Here is a 23,708-nt window from a genome sequence, read left to right on the forward strand (position 1 = left end):
CGTTTAAAAGTCTCTAAGAAAGGATAAAATGATCATATGTTATGTTATAGAGATGACTTATGAAATATGACATAATTTTTATGTTTGAAGCTATCTTTATTGGGGGAAGACCAAAGTGAATAACTATAGGACTTAAAGCAGTGTCATTTAAAGGAAAGAAGAGTTAGGTCTATCCATAGAATTTGAGAAACCAATCCCATTTCTATTTGCAGTTATATTTTGTTTCGATATTCCTGGATTGTTATAACATAGGGTATCTGAAAAGAGATCTTACTGGCTAGCAATATAGGGAGCACATTGATAAATTTAATGCCCTTAGTAGGGGAATTACATATTTACCTTTATCAGTGTGTTGACAATTATATTTATTCTTTTGTAGATATTCTTACTTTTAATAAATTAAAGGAAAATAACATTATAATAAACAGAGGAAAATTTAATTTTGAAAAAAAGCTGTTACTCAGGTCATATTTTCAATGCCCAAAAGACAACATCTTATTAATATATACTAAATATTTGTAAAGCGCTTAACACAGCACATAAAAGATGCTTAATAAATGCTTGTTTCCTTTCACTTTTCTGTTTAACTGAGAAAATACTTTAAGATCATATTCCTACATTTTACTTAACTTAAATATAATCTTGAGATGAGTATTTATAGTCAAGTGTTGAGTATTCCTGATAGAATGTTGAGTAGGGTGTTTGTTACAGAAACAGAATTTGTAACTTGAAGAAACTTGATAAATCCAATCCAACCCTCTCATGTTTATCTGAGGGAAGAAAACTGAGACCCATAGGGGCCACATGATTTGACTAAAGTTAATGGCTGAAACAGGAGCAGAAGCTAGGAGGCCTGATAATAGTTTTTAAAATGTTTTATCATTTTCTTTGTTTGAGATAGCAACAAGTAAGTATCTATCTGTAAAGGAAATATTATGTCGTTATAAATTCAGCTCCATGACTATAATTTTATTACGGTATGTAATAGTTAACTTTTTGGTATTGCTGACATGAATTTAAAGAGGTCTCTGGAATAGGAAAAGCACTGAGGTAACTCATAATTCATTAGATGATAACAGACTTTCAACAATATGTCTAGAAATTGAAACTCATATCTGTAAAACAAATATAAGGTAACTTGAATTTCTGCTGCAGGGAAAAAAGTTCATACATAATAAATGATGTAAAATGTGTCATTATTACAAAGGTATATCATAAGGCAGTCATAATCTATCAATCCCTTAAAATCCTGCAAAAGTGACTTCATATTATTCTTATTTATCCATTAAAAAAATTCACAACAACAACAACTTTAAAGGGCAATTACCAGGGTGGGGCTGTAGAACTTTCAGACCATCAGATGTTTTGGCTGTAGGCACAATCCATTGTATCTGATCTGAAGCTATGACAAAAAAAAGAAAGAAAGAAAGAGAAAAAAAAGAAACAGTATTTGCAGGAGATTATTGGAGAAGGAGAAAATGCTATGTTTCAATTTTTAGCAATTGATTACACAAAGGCTATAATGAAAACATTGACTGTTCAAGTAACGTTCAATTAGTTTGATGAAGAAATCTAGAACCATCCATCCACAGTCTGTCCAGAATACCACCTGGTCTACAAGATAGAAAGGCTAGATTTGCTTTCACAAAATCACTGTTTCACAGAATGGGATGCAATAAAATTAGTCACTTGCAGGGGAAGGGGGAAATAATGATATGATTATTTTGAGTGAATTTATCAGAAAATTCAGTCAATGATTCTTTCTACATCCCTGATGGGCAGACTGAATCAAACAGATCCATTAAGCTATTTTGGTACTTGTAGAAATAGCTACAAAAACATTTCCCCCCACTCATACAATATTTGTTACCAAATTTCAAATATTGCCATTACCCAATGTTGCTCTAGGTTTTGCCAGAGAGAATGGTGTTTTGGCTTGAGGGAATTCTGGAAGCTTGTTTGGAGCTGTAATTAAATATAAAATAAATACCAAAAAATTAATGAGATAAAAAATCAATAGCAAGAAAAAGAAAAATAAGCAAAATTCAAGAAAGAAAAACTAAACTCTTGTTTTAGGTGAGGACACTTTTATTGAATTTTCCTTTTGTCTTAAAATGCTAGAGAATGTCATGAAATGCAAGGCACCTCAAAACAAAACATCAAATTTCTGCTATGTGTAGGGTATTGGGTTTAAGGACAGGAAGATCAGAGGGGTCAGTTTTTTAAATAATTAAGTCATTATCTTCATCTCTTCAAATATCTTTATGTGGATGTGTATACACAGAAATAGTCATGGTTCCTATAAATTAAAACTATACTCGAAACAAATTTGAACTGGAAAAGCAAGGTATTTCTTTCTTCTCCCTCACACCCCCTGATCCTCCACAGGAACCTTTGTCTGGACAGTTTGTTTTTAGCGTTTTTCTATGGAAAAACAATTACTGTTATATATCATGAATGATTTAAACATCTCTTCCTTAAAAGAGAAATAATTATTTGAGAAGACTATGATTTCATTTGGTAGTTGAGAAAGAAAACTAATTCTAAGTGTTTAGGGGGAATATTAGAAAAATATTAAATTCTGCTCAAAGTGATTTTGGGCTATCAACCTAATATAAAAAATAAATAAATGGAAGTCATTTCTAATAGCAAAAAAACTGTTCTTTACTGTCCTTGGTAATCAAGAATTTATGTCTCCTTGGATTGAAATCAAGTTTTAAAAAACCCAATACAGTATTGGGATTACAGGCCTAAATGTCCAGATATAATTTATTCATATTATATTCTTCTCTGATTGTACTGTAAATATGAAAAATTTGGATGTAAAAATACCAAGCATTCTTCAATCGTCAATGGCAACTAGATGCCATGTCTTACTTTTCCTTAAAAAATAGGGTTCTTAACTTTTTTTTGTGCCATGGATCCTTTGGCAGCCTGGTTAAGCTTTTGGATTCCTTCTTAGAATACTGTTTTTGAATGAATAAAATAAAATAAACAGGATTATCAAGAAAATCAAACTATCTCGAAATAAAGTCATAATTGTTTTTCCCATACAGATTCATGGACCACTTGGAGGTTTAGGGACAACAGAATTTTGTTCTAAAGTATTAAATGACAATTAAAACTTAGGTATGAAGATAAGCTATATATCATTAATAGTTATGATAAAGAAAGGTATCAAGTTTTATCTACTCTAGGGTTTCTTAAACTTTTTCCACTTTTTTGCCTGAGAAATTTTTACATGATCTTGGGCATACAGATATAGATATAGATATTAAAATCAATCAATTACTGATGACAAATCATAATTTTGAAATACCTACATTCAGTTACATGACATTTAGGAAGCTTTCATATACTCCATGCTTTATGATTTGGTATTTTGGATTTCACCATAGAATCATACAGAGGATGCATCTCTATATCTATTGGTTGGTATAGGTCATGGCTATTAGAACTTTCCCTAGAAATATTTCCATAGCTGGTTTTTACATATGGTGTAGGAAAATATTTTCATAATAACAAGTTCTATAGCATATACTTTCAGTTTACTCAAAGGGAATTAAGTGACAAAGCAAATTAGATTTTGGGATTTAGTTCAAGAAGCAGCTAATATAAGGCACATAAAGAAATCCTTTTTTTTTTTTTAAAGAGCTCTCAGATTTGGAGTTCTCATCACAATATTTGTATAATATGTACAAAATGCCAAAGAGCCATTGTGAGAAGAGTGCATATGTATTATTAAGATTTCAAGACTTCTTTTATACCCCTGAAGTTTTAAGTTTAGTTAAGAATTAGTTGTTTGATCTTTCTGTATTTAGCTTGGTACCAAAAGTAGGTGAACAAGCCTTCTCTGTATTTATCTAGAGTTTTAAATGTAAGTATTCTAGGCTTTTTGTTATTCTTCAAATGAAATGGAGTAGCAATAAATAATATCATATAATTTCATAAGAATAGGGATGAGATATGTGATGTCATTGGTATAGAGAATGCCTGCATGAGTAAATTCTCTCTTCCATTGTTGGAAGTAATCTTTTCTGAAATTTATAGTTTTGAGATTAAGTGATATGCGTAAAGTCAAATGGACAGTTTATATCATAGGCAGGGTATAAAGTCAGAACTTCTTGCTTTCAAAGCCAGCTCTCTATTCACTTTTAGGTAAGGATTCTTAATCTGGAGTCTGAGATAGATTTTAAAGGGGTCCTTGAACTTGGATGGGAAAAGAATTTCCGTCATTATAAAATAAATAAAATAATTGGCCTCTTTTGTAATACTCTGTATTTTATCCTGATAAAGGATCCATTGACTTTTAAAGGTATATAAGAAAAAAAAATAATTTAAGAGACCCTGTGTATAATACATGTTATAGAACTTTAAAATCCAAGCAAAATATTTTCCTTCACCAAATCTTTTAGGTATTCAGATAGCCTTATGAGGTAGGTAATTATGAAAAAAAGTTAATTCATCCTAAAAAAGAAGAATGTTAGTAGATTAAGAGCACCAGTGTTGCTCATTTCCTGTGTAAATATTGAGGTTTCTTTTATGAAAGAAAAAATTTTGACATTACCCAAAGTTGTTTCTGAAATTTCTATGACACTGGTCATAGTAGGGCTTGTGGTTCTTTGAACAGTTTCCATTGTCACTGAAAGGTAAAAAAAGTCAATTTTACCAAATAAAATGTGATAAAGAAATAAGAACTCATAAGATTTTTTTTCATTAACATATAACACCAACAACTGGGAGTTGTTCAGCACATCTTTTCTCAAGTAACTTAGATCAAGGGAATTCTCACAATGAATTTTGATTAGAATCAGGAGGTCTGTTCAGAGCTAGCACAAAATAAGATTTTATTGCCCCAATGGAACAGCTTGGAAGGGAGACCCAAGAATGACTAAAGTTCTAAGTTAAAAATATTAATACAGGATCAAAGGCAAAACCTTAACTTTAGTGAAAAAATTTAAAAATGTGAACCAATGACAATGAAAATTAGAAAGTGGTATGAGCAGTTCAGTCTGACATTTGCAAGCTGTTGATCTGCAATAAACAAGAGAGCCCTTAGAAATACCAGTTTTGATTTTAGCATAAGCATTTCTGAAGTGGAAAATTCTGAGGGGATTTGGCTCAGAATATGGAAATCTAAAGGACTCTTGCTTCCAACATCACGACAAACCAAAAAAGTGGCAGAATCTTTGAGGTAGAAAAGAAATCAGAGTTTTGGCTCTTTTACCTTTATTAAAGTTTACTAACTACACTGAAATGAGGGAAGGGAATCATATAAATCATGAGTTAGTTTTAATTCCCCACAAGGAGATTATGAAGAAATTGGATTGAAGTTTTTTCCTTTAAATAACACTACCTATAAATTTATGATAAAAGAAATAGCAAAAATATTTTGAGATAAAGGCATTCTATCTACTAATGACCTACCTATTCTAGAAAAATTAGGAATGTGTGTAAATTCTAAATTTATTCAGTTCAATTCAATAAATATTTATTAAGCGCCTACTATAGGCAAGACACAATATTAGCTGCTGGGGACATAAATATTAAAAATAAAATCCCAACAGCTCACACCCTAAAAAAGCTTACTAATTAGATAGGGGTAATGTAACATAAATACTAATAATTAGAATGTAGTTAAAGAAAAAGTGACTCTTACAAGGTACTTTGGGGAATTTTGAGGAAGAAAGGATCAGGGGGTAAATGAAAGAAGTCTTCCTGGAAAAGATGGTGCTAGAATGGGTTTTGAAGAGATAGGGAAAGAATCAGCAGGCAGAATTAAGGACTAAGTGTGTTCCAGGAGGAAAAGAATATGGGCGGACACCTATGAGAATGCGTGGAAGAAAAATATAGGACAATATCACAAAACATTGAACCATTCAGTTTGATTAGAAACACAGTAAGTAGATGAAGGGGAGAAATATGAAATAAAATGATAGACTGGAGAGGGGAATGATGAAAAGTAGGGATTCCATTTAGGAGGCTATCACAAAAAGGAGAGATTAAAAACTTGAACTATAGAGTGACAAACATAATTGGGAATAGGAAAGCAAGGGGTATTATGGAACTAAATTTGTAAGGACTTATTGACTTACTGAGAGAGGGTGGTGTGAAAGAAAGCAATCAAATGTGACTTGAGATTCTTATTCTGAGTGGTTGGTAGTACCCTCCACAATAGGTGGGGAAAGGACATATGTCTTTTTGGGAAATGATGAGTTTAATACATATGCAAACTCTCTTTTGATTGGAGATAATTTATTAAATCTTAATTAGAAAACTTCCTATTTGGGCTTAAATTTCACTTAATCTCACCTGAAATAATATTATTTGGGCAACATTTTGTCAAATTATGTATTACTGACTATATATATTTGACAATGCTGATGTTTAGAAGACATTTTTCCCTTGATGGTCTGTTTTTGTCTCTTTCATTTAGAATAGCCCCCAAAAGGTCTGATAAGAACAATTTAAGAACTTTGAGTAATGTTACTCCATGTCCTTTTTTTTCCTGAGGTGATATAATCATTTTACTTTTTAACTTTCCATTATAAAAAATTGCTACTAGTATTCTGGACCTAAACAAATCAGAATTAATTTGAAACCAGCCTATCAGTACTGAAATTAGTATTTGTGAAATATTAGAAGCTTACATTTATTAAATTTAGGGGCAAGAGATAAGGTCATTCTTCCCTAAAATGAAAACATCAAAACAATGGCACAGCCATACCAGGCTACTAGCTGCTCCCTAAACTTCCCCTGTCTCTAGGCATCTGTGCAAACCAACTCCTTGTGTAAAATGCACTCTTCCTTCATTTCTAAATAATTAAAATAATTTTCCTTCAAGACTATTTCCTTCCTTCTTTGGGAAGTCTTTGCTGATACCTCAGCTGAAAAGAATTCCTCCCTTCTTAAATTCTTAGTGCATTTTATTTCAGATCTCTCCTTGATCCTCACCACTCTCTATTTTCCACATTTATTCAAGTTGCATTGTAGAAAAATACATCTACAGATGCATTACATCTATACAAGAATTTAAGGGCTCTGGTGCTTGGGATTTTTTCAGATTCTATCACTGCATCTCCAGGACCTAGTCTAGAAGCTGTGATATACTAAGCGCCTAATAAATGTTTTTAAGATTGTTGCTAAACACATATATCTGCTGATGTGACACATTGATTTGTAGTTAAACGTGCTTTCATCTTAAATATTATTTATGTTCATTACTATTCAGTTTTTCTTAATGTGTGATGATTTCTCACAATTTACCTTAATCTTTAATTGGTTTTAGTTCAATATTTTCATAAGAATGAAGGGGTTGGTTTTTTTTTTTAAATCATACAATATTTAAGATGTTTTGTATTCCTAAAATGTGGATTCCTTATTATAATGTAGAATTCTTATTACCTGGTACAGGCTGCGCTGGTATTTTTCCTTCTTCTGGTATTTTAGATTCAACAGGTATTGCCAAGGTTTCATTCTTAGCTAAAATTTCAGAAGAAAAATCATTTACACTATTTCTTTATATCTAATGCCTGAAATAACTCGTTTTGAACATGTACTAGAAGCAGAAAGTGTTTAGCTATAACCCATTAAAACCAATCAGGCCACAACAATTGAAGGTTTCCTTCAATAATTAATGGATGTAAATGACATTTAACTCTCTCTTTTCCCTCCTTCAAGACTTCAAGGCTCTATAATCTTGGTATGGATACACCTTCATTCATCATTGCAAACATTTCCATGGCTAAAGAAATTCAGATTATAGGATCGACAGGTAAGGGAAACCTGAGCAATAACTTTCATTTAATAGACACATAAAGATTAATTGCCTTGCCCAAGATCACACAGTAAATTTAATGAAATGACATTTGTAAAGTGCTTTGTAAATTGAAAATACTACAAAAATGCTAATGATTATCATTCATGTAAATGACTGTTGTTGTTGATGATGATGATTTAGAGACTGGGATTCAAATCCAGGGCTCCTGATTCTAATTTCTACATGCTTTCCACTAAGCCATGCTGGATACACTTCTGATGTCAAGTTTGTCTGAATCTATTTGGACTTTTCTTCAGATAATAGATGCACAATCTGTCACTGGACTGGGACTTGAAGTTATTCTACTTTGAGAAGAATTATCAAAGCAGTACTCTCCTAGAAGAGCCTTAAAGGATTCTGATCATTCCTATACAATGATCAAATGACAGAGTTGCTTTTAGTAGAGGATACTTTTATATTAACCTGTTCTCTGTAAGAACGAAATGGAAGCAAAGCAAGAAATCACAACTTCCAATTCTGAAATAGGTTTTATGGCAGGCATAGTTTCAAACCATGACCTGTTTGCAGCACACACAAGACTATTAAATAAATCCATATATTTTCAGGTGATGATTGTTATTCATGCTAAATATTGTTAATAAATGCATAGGATTGACTGAAACCAGGAATTCCCCCTCCCCCCAAAAAAGATTACCATATGGAGGAAAATAATTTGATAGGAAAAAGCTTTTGTTTTATTTTGAAAGGAGAGTTTTACAAATGAAGGCTGAATCATATGCAAACAATGGCCTCTTTTTAGACTTCTCTGGGAATCCCTCAGAAAGTATGAATTCAAATCAAATTTCATTTATTGTTTCCAGGCACACCACAGTGTTGCCACTTTGCCCTTCACATTCTCATCTAAAGGTTTATCTATTCTCTTCTAGGAATGGATAGCTGCAAGCCAAATTTTGTGAAGCAGTTCTTTGGTTTGGTTAGGCACTTTGTTTTAATTTTTTTGGCCAATGAGGTACAATTTAGGACAACAGAACAGCAACTTGTTTTTACTTTCAGTTATTCAGTTTTTTAATCACGTTTGATTCTTTGTGATTCCATTTGGGTTTTTCTTGGCAAAGATCCTGGAGTGATTTGCCCTTTTCTTTTCTAGTTAATGTTACAGATGAAAAAACAAGGTCAAATGACTTGTCCAGTGTCACATAGCTAGTAAGTATCCAAGATAAAATTTGAACTTAAGAAGGTGAGTCTTCCTAATTCTATGTCTAGTGCTCCATCTCCTATGTCACCTACTAGCCTTTATTTATACTATGTTGGACTAGGTGAATAAAAGAGTTTCTAATGTTTCAGGCACACTAGGAGTATCTTGTATGGCACATTCATGGAAAGATATTGATGAGAGTCCTAGAGGATAAGAAGATGGAGGGTGAAGATAATACTATATAGGCAGAATATCACACTGAGAAGACCATTGATTCAAGCAAGTAAATAGTCTAGAAACTTAAAAGAGTTAATGCAGTTTCAAAGCATGCTATATTTATATCCCTGGGATAAGTTAGGTCCTGAGAGAATCCAGAACCTTGCTTGAATAATGAAATGAAATGTTCAGGGAAATCTAAAATAAGGGTTTCAAGAGTTTAGTTAGCACCAAAATATTTAATATTAAAAAGTGTTATTTTAAAATACTTGAAGAATGAAAATTTATACCCTCTTATTTGGAGCAGCTAGGTGGCATAGTGCTGGACCTGGGAGTTAGGGAGAGTCATCTTTCTGAATTCAAATCAGGCCTCAGCCATTTACTAGCTATGTGACCATTGGCAAGTAACTTAATCTTATTTTTCTCAGTTGTCTCATCTGTAAAAGGACCTGGAAAAAGGAATGGCAAACCACCTCAGTATCTTGCTAAGGAAACCCCAAATAGGATCATGAAGAGATGAACATGACTGAAACAATTGAATGATAACAAACTTTGGAGGCTACATACAATATTATGAAAGTATTACTAATAAGGATTTTAACAAGCTTTTTGTATATACACAACTTTAAACAGGTACATGAGGTATTAAAACAGAATGGAAACTAGGGATCATTTGATCTAAACCTCTCAGTTTGCAGATGAGGAAGCTGTAGCTCAAGGAAATCAAATGACTTATTTAAGGTCATACAGCTCATCGGTGGCAATACTAAGAGGAATGAATAAAACAGATAGTTGCTTGTAAATGAATTTTTATTGTCATTCAGTTTTTCCCAACTCTTCATGACCCCATAGTACACTAGGCTCTTCTACCTTCCACTATCTCTTAAAGTCTGTCAAACCCTAAAAAAACATTATATATAAAAATCTTAAAAAAAAAAAAAACAAGCTTTCTTTAAATAATCCAGTTAGGCCTACCAAATTATATTTCTCCTTTCTTATTTACATATCCTTTCTTTTCCAGAGCATCCCATATTAATAGACTAAGGGAATATAATATACATTCCTGCAAAATACACATGTAGATTTTCTATACAAAGCCAAATATCCCAGTGAGAACTAAAAAGTTCATAAGAACCCAGATATTTCATCTATGTAATATTGAATGCTCAGATATTAGGTTAGATTACAACACTTCAGGGTTTTTATCCAGAAGTTGGAATCATTGAAATCTTCAACATTTCTACCCAACAAAATTTTATAAAAAAGGAAAGGCATAGTAAAATTCAGTGTTTCACAAGCTACCTTGGAAAGGATGCTGGAATTGAGATTTAGGGGACCTGGCTTCTTTGTCCCTTTACCATGAATTGATAGTATTACTTTTGTCAAGTCACATGCTTCTCAGTTTTGCCATTTATAAAAGAGGGTGTTGCTCTAGGAACTCTTTTTTCAGTTCTAAGATTTTGAATTCACAAATTTATATGACTAGATTTGTTGATTAATTTTCAACAGAGCTAATCTAATTTCTAGATTTTATTTGTATATGTTGGTCATGCTTGGGGAGCTTGGTGATTTAAGTATATGTTTGGATATTACAGAATAGTTTAAATAAATATGTACTCATACTGAGAAATCTGGAATTGGTAGTATGTCATTAGGAATTAATAAGTAGAAATTAGACATTAATTTGAATATATTAACTTTCTCCACACATCCTAGCAATCTTTAATCCATATTTAAATTCATCTGAAAGATTATTTTACTTTAGGAGGGAAAAAGGGGATCAGAAATCTGGTTATCTTTGACTGTTATAGCAGGTCCATTGACCCTGCTTCTCCCCAAATAGTCAACAGATATACAGCTTACTGTAACTTTGGTATCCTCAGAATATTCAGTGTCCACACTCAGAAACCAGATAAACCAAATATACAATTTCCGCCTTACCTAACAGGGTCTTGACTGTTTCAGAAATATCCAACATGATAGGTGGAGAACCTTTTGGAGTGGTTTCATTCAGTCCAGGAATGATAAGATGAACTGAATAGGCAGTTAAAGACAATAAAAAGAAAGTAGAATATGTTATTAGATAAAGCCAAAAGCAACAGAAACCAATTTTATCCACAGCTAAAATTTTAAACAGTTGACTATAAAACTAAGATAACAAATAGATGGAATATGTTAAAGTTCTTTTTTTCCCCTACAATTCCCTTTTTACTATCTAGTTGCTTTAAATTCTTGCATTTAAGAGTTCCTTGAATTGTCTTACAATCAGTTCATTACAAATTACATATAAAATCTTAATTTGATTCCATTCAAAAAGCACTTATTAAACATTACTTTTATTAGATCATTATTATTATCAAAATATTGGGTATTGCTAATATTAACAATTATTTACACAAATCCTTATTTCAAAGACATTTCAACTTCATATGTATATTCTTATTTTCTGGAAGCATTAAAAGAATTGGTATCAACTTTCTTTTTATAAATGGCATGAGGCCATATAATTTTAGATACCACACAGCAAGTCCATGGCAGAGGTCAGATCTCTTGACTCTTAGCCCTCAGTGGACTACACCACACCTTGGGCAAAAGTCCAGGACTTTTTGATTGAGATAATAAAACATTCTTGTGAAAATGAATAAAACAAAAGGCCATATGGAAAATTCTGACCACAGTTTACTGATTCCCACCAACATTCAGCTAACAAAGGAAAAATCTGACTTTACCTGGTTAAGTAAAAAAAAAAAAAAATCAGAAACCAGTCACCTAGTATTGTGCCTCCTACAGATGGCCTGTCCGGAGATTTTGATGCTGCTCGATGTGTGACATTCTGAATTACTGGGAAAACATAATAAATGCAAAAATAAGGTGAAGAAATTGCAAAGATGTTGACAGAAACCACAAAAGTGAATTTGGTTCTGATCTGACATTATCAGTCACAACACTTTGATATTATATTTGTGCTATTTTATAACATAAAATTCTTCTACTCTCTTTTGAACCCTTCCTTCCAACTTCCAAAACTGCCCTCATACCAAACCAAGACATAACTGTCTGGAAATACTGACTTAGGAAACTATTAATTGTAAAGGTAATATGACGCAACTAAAAATAGAACAGAACATAAGACAATGTATTCTTTCTTTAATCTATCTTTTTAGGTTTAATCTATTTTTCTTTTGTAAATTTAGGTTTTTTCAAAGTGAGAAAAACACTCAGCTTCTTCCAGGGCCAAAATGAGAAGGAAGAGGAAAGAGAGTCCCAGATTTGGTGGTGGGTGCAGAGAATAGACTTACGATGAGAGGAAGAGAAGAACAATCTAAAGTTCAGCAAAGTGAAAAGGTGGTAAGAAAAAAGGATGCTTTTCTAGATCAGAGATTCTTAAAGTTCTAAACAAACTTTTTTCACTCATGACCCAGTGCAACAAAGATCAAATGGCACTATGGTAAAAGAAAATTCTAATTTTATCATGAGATCATGCTGTCTCATTTGGAGTTTTATTAGCAATGCAGATTGTAAAAAAAAAAAAATAGATAAAATATGATTCATTTCTAATCACTTCAGTTTAAAAAAGTGTAGTTGTTGAACATTTTTAACATGTATTGTAGAAAGTCATAGAAATTACCTTGTTTAATAATTGTGATGGGAATTATCTTCTTTGGAATGTATGCTGGCTGAAAAGAGAGGAAAATAATGTCAACCTTTGAGTCTAGAGACCATTATTTCAAGTAAGAAAAAAAGAACAAAAACTTTATTCAGCATTTATTTTTTTTTTCCTGAGGGGAGGATTCTCAAACAATAATGGGAACTTAACTCTTATGGCAAACTCTTCACCTGGTTCAGTCTTTGTTGACTAAAACTTTCATACTTACATGGACCTTTTTATTTGGTTCTCATAATTTTCTTAAAATAAAAAGGTCAGAAACAATTCATTTTGATCGATTGTTTATTTGGAAAGTAGCCTCGCTGGCTTTTGCTGGCATAATCTTCAAGAACCACACATTAGTCAGTCAACAAGCATTTATAATGTGTCTACTATGTGCCAAGAACTGTGCTAAATACAGAATTTCAAAACTATCCACATAAATGATTCCTTTTCTATTGCTGGGCTTAGGACTGTCCCTTTTAGCAGATAGTCACCTAAATGTAATGATTTTGGAGACACTAGAATGACCATAATGCCCCAAAATATCTTCTCTATTATGCTTTTGTAAAATTATATGATGACTAAAAGTCTGTTATTAGAGGCACCTATTTTGGGTTTACTTTTCCTGAGCTGGTTTTTAAAAAATATATAAGCATAGTCAAATCTCAGAATTATGGAGAAGTAAATGCATGTATGGATATATAATATATTACATATATAACAGGTACATTTTTTCCATCCCGATCCTGCCCCTTTCCCCAAAATTAAATAAAGATTACAAGACAGTCCTGGATGGCAATAATAATAGCTAACATTTATATGGTATCTTAAGGGTTACAAAGTATTTATATATTATTGATCCTACTATATCCCTGGGAGATAGATACTAATGTATCATTATCTTTATTTTAGAGATGAGGTAAACAGAAGTTAAATGACTTGCCTAGAATCATGTAGCTAGTAAGTATCTGAGGTGGAATTTGAACTCAGATTTTCCTTACTTCAAGACCAGAACATATTGGATCTTTTAGCTACTTTCATTGTCTTTCTGTCTGAACACAAATGTTGCCAACCTCAAAGTTTTTCTTGGTAGGCTAACATGCAGTGAAAGTTGAGCCCCATAGACTGTATATATATAGGAATGGATCCCTAGTGTTCTCTAGAGCTCCCTGAAAGTTTCCAGGGTCTTCAGGGCCATATCCGACTCATTTCTTAAAGTCCTTGGTGTTTGGGATCTTACTGGTCATTGAACAAGAAGTCACAAACTCAGTGGGTCTTTAAAAAGAAATAATCCTATCTCAGTATTCTTCTCTTTCTGTCTCTTTTTCTTGTTCAGATTGTGTCAGGACTATCTGATACTTTTCCAATAGAGAAGAGGATACTGGTTCTGTTCCCTCATCCTGGCCACATAGAGGTTGTTAGAATATGGCCACTAAAGTACATATCCTGCCTACTGATCCCAAGATTAGACACAGAACCTTACTGCTTCTACTTTATTTCTTTGTGTAATCTTAAATGCTTGAACAATGATTCTGAGATGGATATTTTACATTTAGGAAACTAATTTATGAATTTAAAAGGCCTGGAAAACTGGTGCCAGAACAGGTATGGGAGATCTCCTTCTAAACTTACCAGAGGGATTTTTCATTTTTTTTACATTTTAAAATTTTTTATTTTTTTCTGAGACAATTGGGGTTTAAGTGACTTGATCAGGATCACATAGCCAGAAAGTGTTAAGTGTCTGAGGTTAGATTTGATCTCAGGTTCTCTTGACTTCAAAGCTGATGATCTATCCACTGAGTCAAGCAGCTGTCCCTAGAGGGGTTTTTTAGAAGAAGGACAATCACCAATCAGGGAACAAGCCCTGGTTTATTGTTTATTAAATAATAATATTTATTATTATTAATTTATACTTTAATTATTGGTTTATTATTTGATATATTTGGTTTATTAAAAGATGTAGACTAGGAAGGAATTGTTTGGACAATGCAAAACCAAGGGAAAATATAATAATACTTATTTAGAGGTCCCACAAACTACTTCATGTTCCAGTGTTTAAATCTCAACCTTTCAAGAAAGCATAACAGTAGATGTGTGTTAAAAGCAGAGCTTTTAATAAGTCTTTATTAATGAACAATTATGAGAGTCTCATTTGCATATTGAACATTTCCTTGAGTGGAAAGAAAATAAATAGCTATGTTATTTTTGTTTTACATTGTATATTTAGGATTTTTCTATGCCTTGATTTGGAGAAACCCTGGACATAAGTAAAATCCTAAGCTTTAATTAAATTTCTATCTGGCTTTAGGATTGGGCAGAGAGTAGAAAGTAGGAGGATAAAAAATAGTAAATAATAAGAAAAAGATTATATTGTTTTTTTAACTGATCATCCCCTTTTCCCCCCAGAACTAAACCTATTTGTATATACCAAATCCAGACATGAAAGGAGTTCCTTTGGCCTAGGATAGGTGTATGCATGTCTTTGTAGAGGGCCAGGGGGTAAGAATCCATTCCGATTGTGAATCTTACAGTAACTTGGCTCACCAATCTCTCTTTTTCTTATTGAATGGCAAAGACATACTTGTCAATGATTAAGAAACTAGGGACTGAAGCAAAATGCAAAAACTACTATACAATCGATCAAAGGCTTACCTTTGATCTTAGAACAGGAAAAACAACCCACAATGGAGACTAAAGGCATTTGGAAGAAAAGTACTTGAAGACATTGGTATGATGTTTATTTTGATATGTATCTCAACTCTTTACATCTCTGCCTAAGTAACCAAGATCCTGCTTTAATCATTTTTATCTCAGTAGATTGTGTTTGTTAGATTTTTTTAAATCAAATCTGTAAGCATTGGAGGTATATCTATATATTTGTCACTCTGATCAATAAAATTTGAAGAGTTCAATCCTATCCACCCAGCCCCTGACTTATACACTCCAAATTCACTATGGGATCTGTACTTCAACATGTCTTGGGGGATTAAACACCCTGGTCCTCTTGAGACCAGCAGCAATTTCATTATTTCATATGAAGTAGCAATTCATGGAGAACTGGCATTACTGATTTATCCTGAATTTTATCAAACTCATGTCAAAGTCTTTTCACAAAATACTTTTGACAATTTTAGAGCAAAAGATCTTAACAGCACAATTTTGTTCATTGATTTTCTAATAGTCATCTAATTTAAGATCTTATGTTATCTCAAAGTCCCAAGGAGGAAGGGATATTTGAGGGCTGGTTAAAAGTTGCTCATAAAACAATTCTACTATCTTAAGAGAAAAGCCACATGAGCACAAGAGAAGATATAGTACATTCTGGTTTTAATTCATTCTTTAAAAAAAAAAAATCCTCCACCCATTGTCCTCTAAAATGACTAAGTAATGAAACACGCTGATTCAGGTCTAGCTAAAACCAAAACCAACATATTTCTTGTGAAAGTTTTCAAATTTCTGGCAAATTTGGCAAATTAGATCCAACTGTTTATTATTTTATCTTTGGCCTAGAATTATTTTTTTAAACTTCCTATCTAGTATATTTATGATGGGAGGATATATAATTTATTTTGTGTAAATAATCTTGAGGTGTGAATAAAGGGAGAGAAATAAAAAAGATTATTCTTACTTTTGGCATTCCTTATCTGATCACTTTTAAACTCAAAAAAATTGGCAGCACTTTTCCCCCTTTTGCCAATAATAGATGCTATTCCCATAGGAGATGGGTGGATCTGTATGATAATGAAGAAAAGGTCAGAAGAGATATCATATCCCAGGGGAAGACTGATTTCAGGAGGAGTTGGTTTTCCATAAACAATTAAAATTGTATTTGAAAACATCAGTTGAAAATCATACTCTTTTTAAAAACTAAGTTTATCTAGCCAGTGGATTATAAGTTATATTTACAAATGTACAATTCTAAATATAGATGTGATGAGGTAAAAAACAGGTACTCTTAGAGATCATCACTTTGTCATTACTGAATAATACCTGTCTAAGAAAACATCAACATTAAGAAGACAATTTGTTTTAACAATGAAAAATAAATGAGCCTAAATGTCATTGATAAACAGTCATAAAGAGGTCTTAGCCATCTTTCTATATGCCCTAAATTACAGGTGATTTATTATATAATATGAAGAAATAACTATCTGGATAAAATTTTATTTCTCACACTGTTTCCAGTATTAGCAATTGACAATGGTATCAAAATATATAATATATATGTAGAAGTGAATACAGATCAAAAACTGATAGTCCTTTCAAATATTTTTACTTTACCTAAAATGGCATCATTCATTTATATAAATAGTTAATATTGTTCCTCAATACAAATCCTTCATTTTCCTCACTCTCTGGAAAGTGTTCAGAGGAAAAAGTATTTGCATGGATTCAAACATGAAATGAAAATAATGCATAAATCTTGCATTTTGATTAAAATTCTATCACATATCTGGAGTATACTTCAAAATCCCTGAAATAATGACCTCTTAGAAAGGTTCTCAGTAAAAATATATTTAATCTTTTCATTGTCATTGTCATTTCTTTTTTATTTGAAATGAAGCATTATATCAAATCGATTAAAAAGATAGAAGATATGGCTATGTAAGATGCCAGAGGTGATCCCAGTCTCTTCCTTTCCAATTTTCCTTAAGTCACAGAACTTCACAGATGTCGGTAAAAGAAATTCTTTCTGTCCAGATGGTAGCCCTGATGCAAACCTAGTAGAAGAACCTTAAAATATCCTTTTGAATGGAGTTGTGTTTCCTTTTGGAAATAAACAAGCAATTTATGCTACAACAGCAGGCTTGTTGGCTGAAGTCAAAGGAGGACTCCACCTTGCAGCTTGAAGTGATAAAATTTTTGGATCTGTATCAGAGATACAGGAAACTTCCTAGTACATTCTCTTTACCCCTCCCCCCAATCAAATTTATTTATGACAGGAAAAGGGAATAAAAGCCTCTGGGGACTTAATCTCCTCAATCCTATCAAGTAATTCCCTTCAACTGGACTACCCTGCCAAAAGCAATACAATTTAGTTGGAACAAGAGCCTCAAAAGGAATAAAGACCTTTTGCTCCATAAAGGACATAATAAAACCAAAAATGAAACAGCTATACATGTTGGGGAGATAGTACGGTTTCTAAGAATCTACTCATTTAAAATAAGAATTAAGATGGTCTCAGAAGGGGAGATAAGAACAAATGGATCACTGGATTTAAAGGTTCATTATAGAATTTTCTTCTTTTAGATTTGCTTCATCTATAAAAGCTAACACGTTCGCCTATGTGTATATATATATATATATATATATATATGTATGTATATACACACACACAAATGTACATATACATGTATGTTTCTATTCCTCATACATGTCATCTTATGGCTTGTGATCTCCAAGAATCAGAGTTGCAAAATGAAAGAAACTTCAGAAGCAATTATTAAATAAGGAAACTGAGGTTCAGCAAAGTTAAGTGATTTGTTCATCACCACACAAATAATGAACATCATGGGTAGGATTTGGGTCAAACTCCGTATTTCAAATGCTTCCAATAAAACTTTCTCTTAAATTCTTTCTTACCACTCTTCCCCAAGCTACTTGAAACTCACAGACACATGAACAGTGACTTATTAACATAGATACATATGTTTGAAATGAAATCTGTTTTGGGGGGGTCATGGATAACTATATTTGAAGATAAATCTGAGCAACATCTGTCTTCTTGGGATTCAACCCTGGCAAAGATCAGCTTAAAAAACAGTAATTAGCTGTTTGGGAGTCCTTATATTACCCTAAAAAGCCTACCCTACTTGCTGATTAATGGCTAAAAATCCTACATATAGGAGATAATATTTTCTGACAAAAATAGACTTAATGCCCCAAATACATACAATTTAGGAAAGGTATGGCAGTTCAAAGTAAAATATAAAAGATTGTTTCTTCCTTGATAGAAGGGCTTGGTAGGAGGAGGGATAGAAACAATGAGAACTCTTAGAACTGACATTAGAAATGACAGAGGGGAGAGGTGAATTGTAGAAAGATTGGTATAAAGTCTTAAAATCCTAGATCTCTTTAGCCCTGAGACATTCCTTTTATTGCTATTAATTTAGAAAACATCAGGTGTTCAATTAAAGAAAAACCCTCAATAGGACAAAAACAGTCTATATGACACCATGTAGACACAAAAATATGTATACTTACTTAAGAAAAGATTAATTATAATAATTACATAACTATATTAATTATAGAATCAGACAGTATTAAAGCTTATATGGATCTTAGGATAATCTAATTGGCTTTTTACTAAGTAAATAGGTAATTATAGCAATCAATCCTGAGAGCTTTTAATTAATTAGCAGTATGAATTTTATTTCTTTAGGCCTCAGTTACTTAGTAAAAAGCAGTAAGAAAGTAAATTTTATACAAAAATATTTAAAAAGAACTATTTTGTACTTAACTTTGAAAATAAATTTGTTACATACCACTATATGCGTCTGGTCATAGGTACTTTGAATTTTCCCATTTCCTTTATTTTTAGCTGATATACCAGGAAAAAAAAGAAACATTATTTTCATCTCACTAAGCACAAAAATCAATCGATCACTTATTAAGACAATTCAGTCTCCATCTCTCACCAACTTAATTTTCATCCTTTTTTAAGCAGTAAAATTATTATATATGGTCTCATTATTATTATCTGTTATATAAATCTGTAATATGAACTCTGAGAACAATAATCAGATATTATTTCTTTCATGTCTGCCAATCTATGGAGACAGAAATGTTTTCTACAATTCCATCCCAACACTGTATCAATAAATGGATATGGTTTTATTACTCTATGTACAGGTAATATTGATGAAGATATACTTTTTGTTAATGATTCAAATCACTAATTCTATAATTATGTCTGGAAATAGAAGAAAGTGCACCAAAGAGCTATATGATAGGACATTATCTCCCATGTCAATGGAATTGCTATCCCAAAAGGTAATACCTTATTCATTCTGTCTCATATTGATAATGACATGAGTTGGTCTCTTATTGTCTTTACGTATCTAAGTAAAGACTTGGACAGTCATTCCTCCATGATAATTATCAAAAGTCTCAGACCTTAAAAAAAGTTTATTCTTGTGGTACATTACAGATTCACCACTTTGTGTTTATTTTGAAAATTAAATGCAAATATGAGAGAATTCTATTAAAAGAATATTCAAAACCTTAACATAATCATGGCAATGAAAAATATAGATCTGAGGAAAGTGACATTTGTGAGTATAATTCTTTGAATTGGAAGGGAGTGAATATTCTGAAAATTTGCATTAATATTCTCATATAATCAAGGCATAATTTCATTAATTATATCTATCCATATGAATGATGTTATTAGATATATGCCTGGAAAAAAGGATGGGCTAGTAATATAGTGACAATGTCAATTGATGAATAACAATGCAACCCATTGGTACCTACATAAAGTGAAGAAGACCCCTCCAGCATGTTGGTCTGTGTACATTTATGGGAGAACATAATGCCCTAACTCAAGGGAAAATACATTTCATAAAATATCCTAATGTACCATTTGTAAGACATTGAATTTATAAAATTCAATGCATGCTATTTTGTATTTTGTAATTAAAAGTGCCTGAAAGAGGATTTTTTTTTTTTAAAAAAGCAGTGCCAAGGACTTACTTCCTACAACAGTCTTGTGATTAAAAATCCTGCTCCAGAGTCCACCTTCTAAATTATCTTTCACTCCAAATTCATAAATAGTATTTGGCTTCAGATTCTCAACTACTGTTTCAGTGGCTGGGCATATTTGGAAAATCCATTTTTTTTCTTTGTCTTTTTCCCGATAGCGAACTGTATATAATCTGTTGAATAATAACAGTGATAACATTATGTCTTACCACCAAATACTTGACACACAGTGTTAGTTCTGCCTTTATGATACAGGGTAAATAAAAGCATTGGTTTTGCTTGCAGAGGATACTAAACTGAAGAAGTTAATACATGTTATCTAGTATTCAAGTCCATTTGCATAATCCTCATTGGTAGAAAATGATTACTTTGTGTTTCATGATTTGGGTGAAGTTGGCAGAAGTTTTGGAGATGGGAAATTTTACTTCTGGCTTCCACCTTCCAAAGAGCACATTAGGTTCCAACCTCTCCCCAGGGCAAGTAATCATTCTCCACCCATGAGGAAAGCCTTATAGAAATGGTCTTGAGTGCCCTAGGTCATACATGTTGTACTACAGCTTCAGTATTCAACAAGATTTTGACAGGTTAGAAATATGAATAGCATCTGACAAGATAAAATATAATAGATAATATATAATATCATTGAATTACTGAATTCAAAAGTCATTTAAGTCCCAGCCTTCAAAAAGTTTACATTCTATTAGCAGAAACAAAATTTACATAGAAATATAATATAAAATAAATACAAAATTGGATTTTTTCAGGAACTTCAGTAAATAGCAAATTGGGTTGGGGAATCACAGTAGATTTATTTTAGAGGTGGTATTTAAACTGACATTTGAAGAAACTAAGGATTTTATGATATGGAGGGGTAGTGGTGGTAAGTGCATTCTAGGACCCAGGGGCAGAGACTTTAAAAGCAGGGAGAAAGAAGATAGAATGATCAATATGGGAAAGAGCAAGTAAGATAGTTTGACTGAAATATGTAATATTCTCTCTAAAATGTAATGTTCTCTGTTGAGGTTTTCTTAGAGTCTCTGGAAGCAGCCTTCATTTCAGTTCAGTAATCACCACACAAGTAGCCAGGGGTTAAAGTCCAAATCCTTTATTGTCTCCTTCAAAGTCCTATCTCCTTCACTTGGGGCTTAGCTAGTTTTCTTAGAGGCCTATCTCTCTCCTTGATTCCTAGAGCTTGAGCTCCTGCCTCCTTCTCTGCCCTCGGAATCTCTCCGAATGCAAAGGTTTGTGCTTTCCCCTGTAGCCACCACAAAGGTGGATGATGGAATGAATCTGTCTCAGCCTCCAAGCCTTCTAGTGCACTTGTCTTTTCTGGCCTTGAGAGCTTCTCCTTATATGTTCTACACCGAGTACAAACCAATCATTATATCACTAGGAAACCATTATTTGGTGTAGTATTAAATCAATGCTAAACTAGATTTAACCACTGTCTCCTCAATTTCACTTAGTACCTTGTTTCAAGTTCTGGCCTATAACATCTCCTTGTAGGATTAAATCAATCGTACTGAACCATGCTAAATTAGATAACTATTGTCTCTCTCAATTTCACTGACTTAGTACCTTATAAGAATCCTTTGTTTCAAGTTCAGAGTTCTGGCCCATAACAGAAATGTGTCTTCTATTGCTGTTTCCAAACTCTTATCACTATCACTTAGCAATAAATCTTCCATTGAATTTCACTTTAACCAAATTTATCATATTTCTCCCCTTCCCCTCCTCATCCCCCATCAAGGTATTATCTAGAGTTCAGTGGCTGTTTGACTCTTCATGACCCCAGGTGGAGCTTTCTTGGCAAAGATAGTAGAATGGTTTGCCATTTCTTTCTCTAGCTCATATCACAGATGAGGAAACTGAAGAAAATGGGATTAAATGACTTGCTCAGGAAGTATTTGAGGCTAAATTTGAATTAGGGAAGATCAGTCCTCCTGACTCCAAGTCTAGCACTGTGTTCACTGTGCCATCCAGCTGTCTTGGTGGGCAACTAATACCTACCTAGTGCCTGGATATGTTTTCAACCCAATCCCTGGGTTCCTACTAGGGGACTTCAATATATATGTTGGTGTTTCCCCAAGAACTCCAAACTTCCAGTTCCTTAACTGACAATTCTCATGACCCACTCCTCTACTCTATCTCAGCTAAACACAGGGATGGTTATATCCTTGATCTTGCTATTACATTCAGTTATGCCATTTCCATTTTCTACTAATTTGAAATTCATTTATCTGATTGTAATCACCACAATTCCATATTTCTCTATGCTATATTGCTTCCAAACCTATAAAGTTTGTGATCTCTAATTACTCCACTATTAAGCATTTTCTTGGAGCATCACCACTCCTGATCATACTCTCTACTTTTACAACCTTGATCCTGCAATGGGGCAGCTCAATTCCATGCTATCCTCTACTCTTGGATCTTTTGCTTCATTGTCCCTTAGCCAATCACATTTTGTCAAGCTCTAGGCCTGTATTACTTCCAATATCAATATCTTTTGCTCTTACATATGTGTTGTTGAACAGAGTTGAATGAAGTATGGGAGGAGAATAGGGATTTGGTCCCTGCTTCTATTCCCACCTAAACTCAACTGATATAGTCACAAAATATTGCCATAGATGACAAAGTTTTATTGTGTTTATTATTTGTTAGCACTTAGTGATGTCTTTAGAAAATCTACATAGCTCTCTGATTGAGTTTGGAGTAATGGTTCTGAAAGAAAAATAATTCTTGAAGGAATTCAAATAGCTAAGACCAAGAGGCTGTTGGTTTGGCAGTTGTGGTGAATCCAGATGCAGAGTAGGCATGTCAATCTGCTTTTACTGAAAATTGAACCTACTATCATTTTCCCTCATCTTTATACTTTCCATATATACTATTCATTTTCTTCTACCTAAAAATGCCTGTTTCCTCCATCTTTAAAAAGAAAAAGAAAAACAAAAGCAAGCAAAAAAAAAAACCAAGCTTCTCACTAGATCTTATCCTAGTTAGCTATCATCATATATCTCTCCTCTCTTCTTCAACTAAACTTCTTGAAAAAGCCTTCTGTACTAAATGCTTCCATTTTCTCTCCTATCTGCTTCTCTCATTCTCTTAAAACCACCTGCAATCTGTTTTGCAACCTTGTCACTCAATTGAACACATTCCCTTCA

General features: G+C 32.7%; 1 protein-coding gene across 11 annotated transcripts in view; it reads right to left on the reverse strand.

The window, feature by feature from the left end:
* ABI3BP (ABI family member 3 binding protein) overlaps positions 1 to 23,708 on the reverse strand; it is a 265,382-nt gene that overhangs the window by 115,181 nt on the left and 126,493 nt on the right. For all 11 annotated transcript variants that reach the window (XM_031959587.1, XM_031959589.1, XM_031959590.1 and 8 more), the window contains exons 5-13: positions 20,536 to 20,717; positions 19,326 to 19,381; positions 12,820 to 12,868; positions 11,961 to 12,032; positions 11,133 to 11,225; positions 7,405 to 7,482; positions 4,568 to 4,642; positions 1,894 to 1,965; positions 1,328 to 1,402 (exon numbers count right to left, since the gene is read on the reverse strand). In XM_031959587.1, the coding sequence (XP_031815447.1) occupies positions 1,328 to 1,402; positions 1,894 to 1,965; positions 4,568 to 4,642; positions 7,405 to 7,482; positions 11,133 to 11,225; positions 11,961 to 12,032; positions 12,820 to 12,868; positions 19,326 to 19,381; positions 20,536 to 20,717 (752 nt within the window). The remainder of the gene's footprint in view (positions 1 to 1,327; positions 1,403 to 1,893; positions 1,966 to 4,567; positions 4,643 to 7,404; positions 7,483 to 11,132; positions 11,226 to 11,960; positions 12,033 to 12,819; positions 12,869 to 19,325; positions 19,382 to 20,535; positions 20,718 to 23,708) is intronic.

This window comes from Sarcophilus harrisii, chromosome 3, assembly GCF_902635505.1.
Source record: "Sarcophilus harrisii chromosome 3, mSarHar1.11, whole genome shotgun sequence".
In the NCBI taxonomy this organism is placed as follows: Eukaryota; Metazoa; Chordata; class Mammalia; order Dasyuromorphia; family Dasyuridae; genus Sarcophilus; species Sarcophilus harrisii.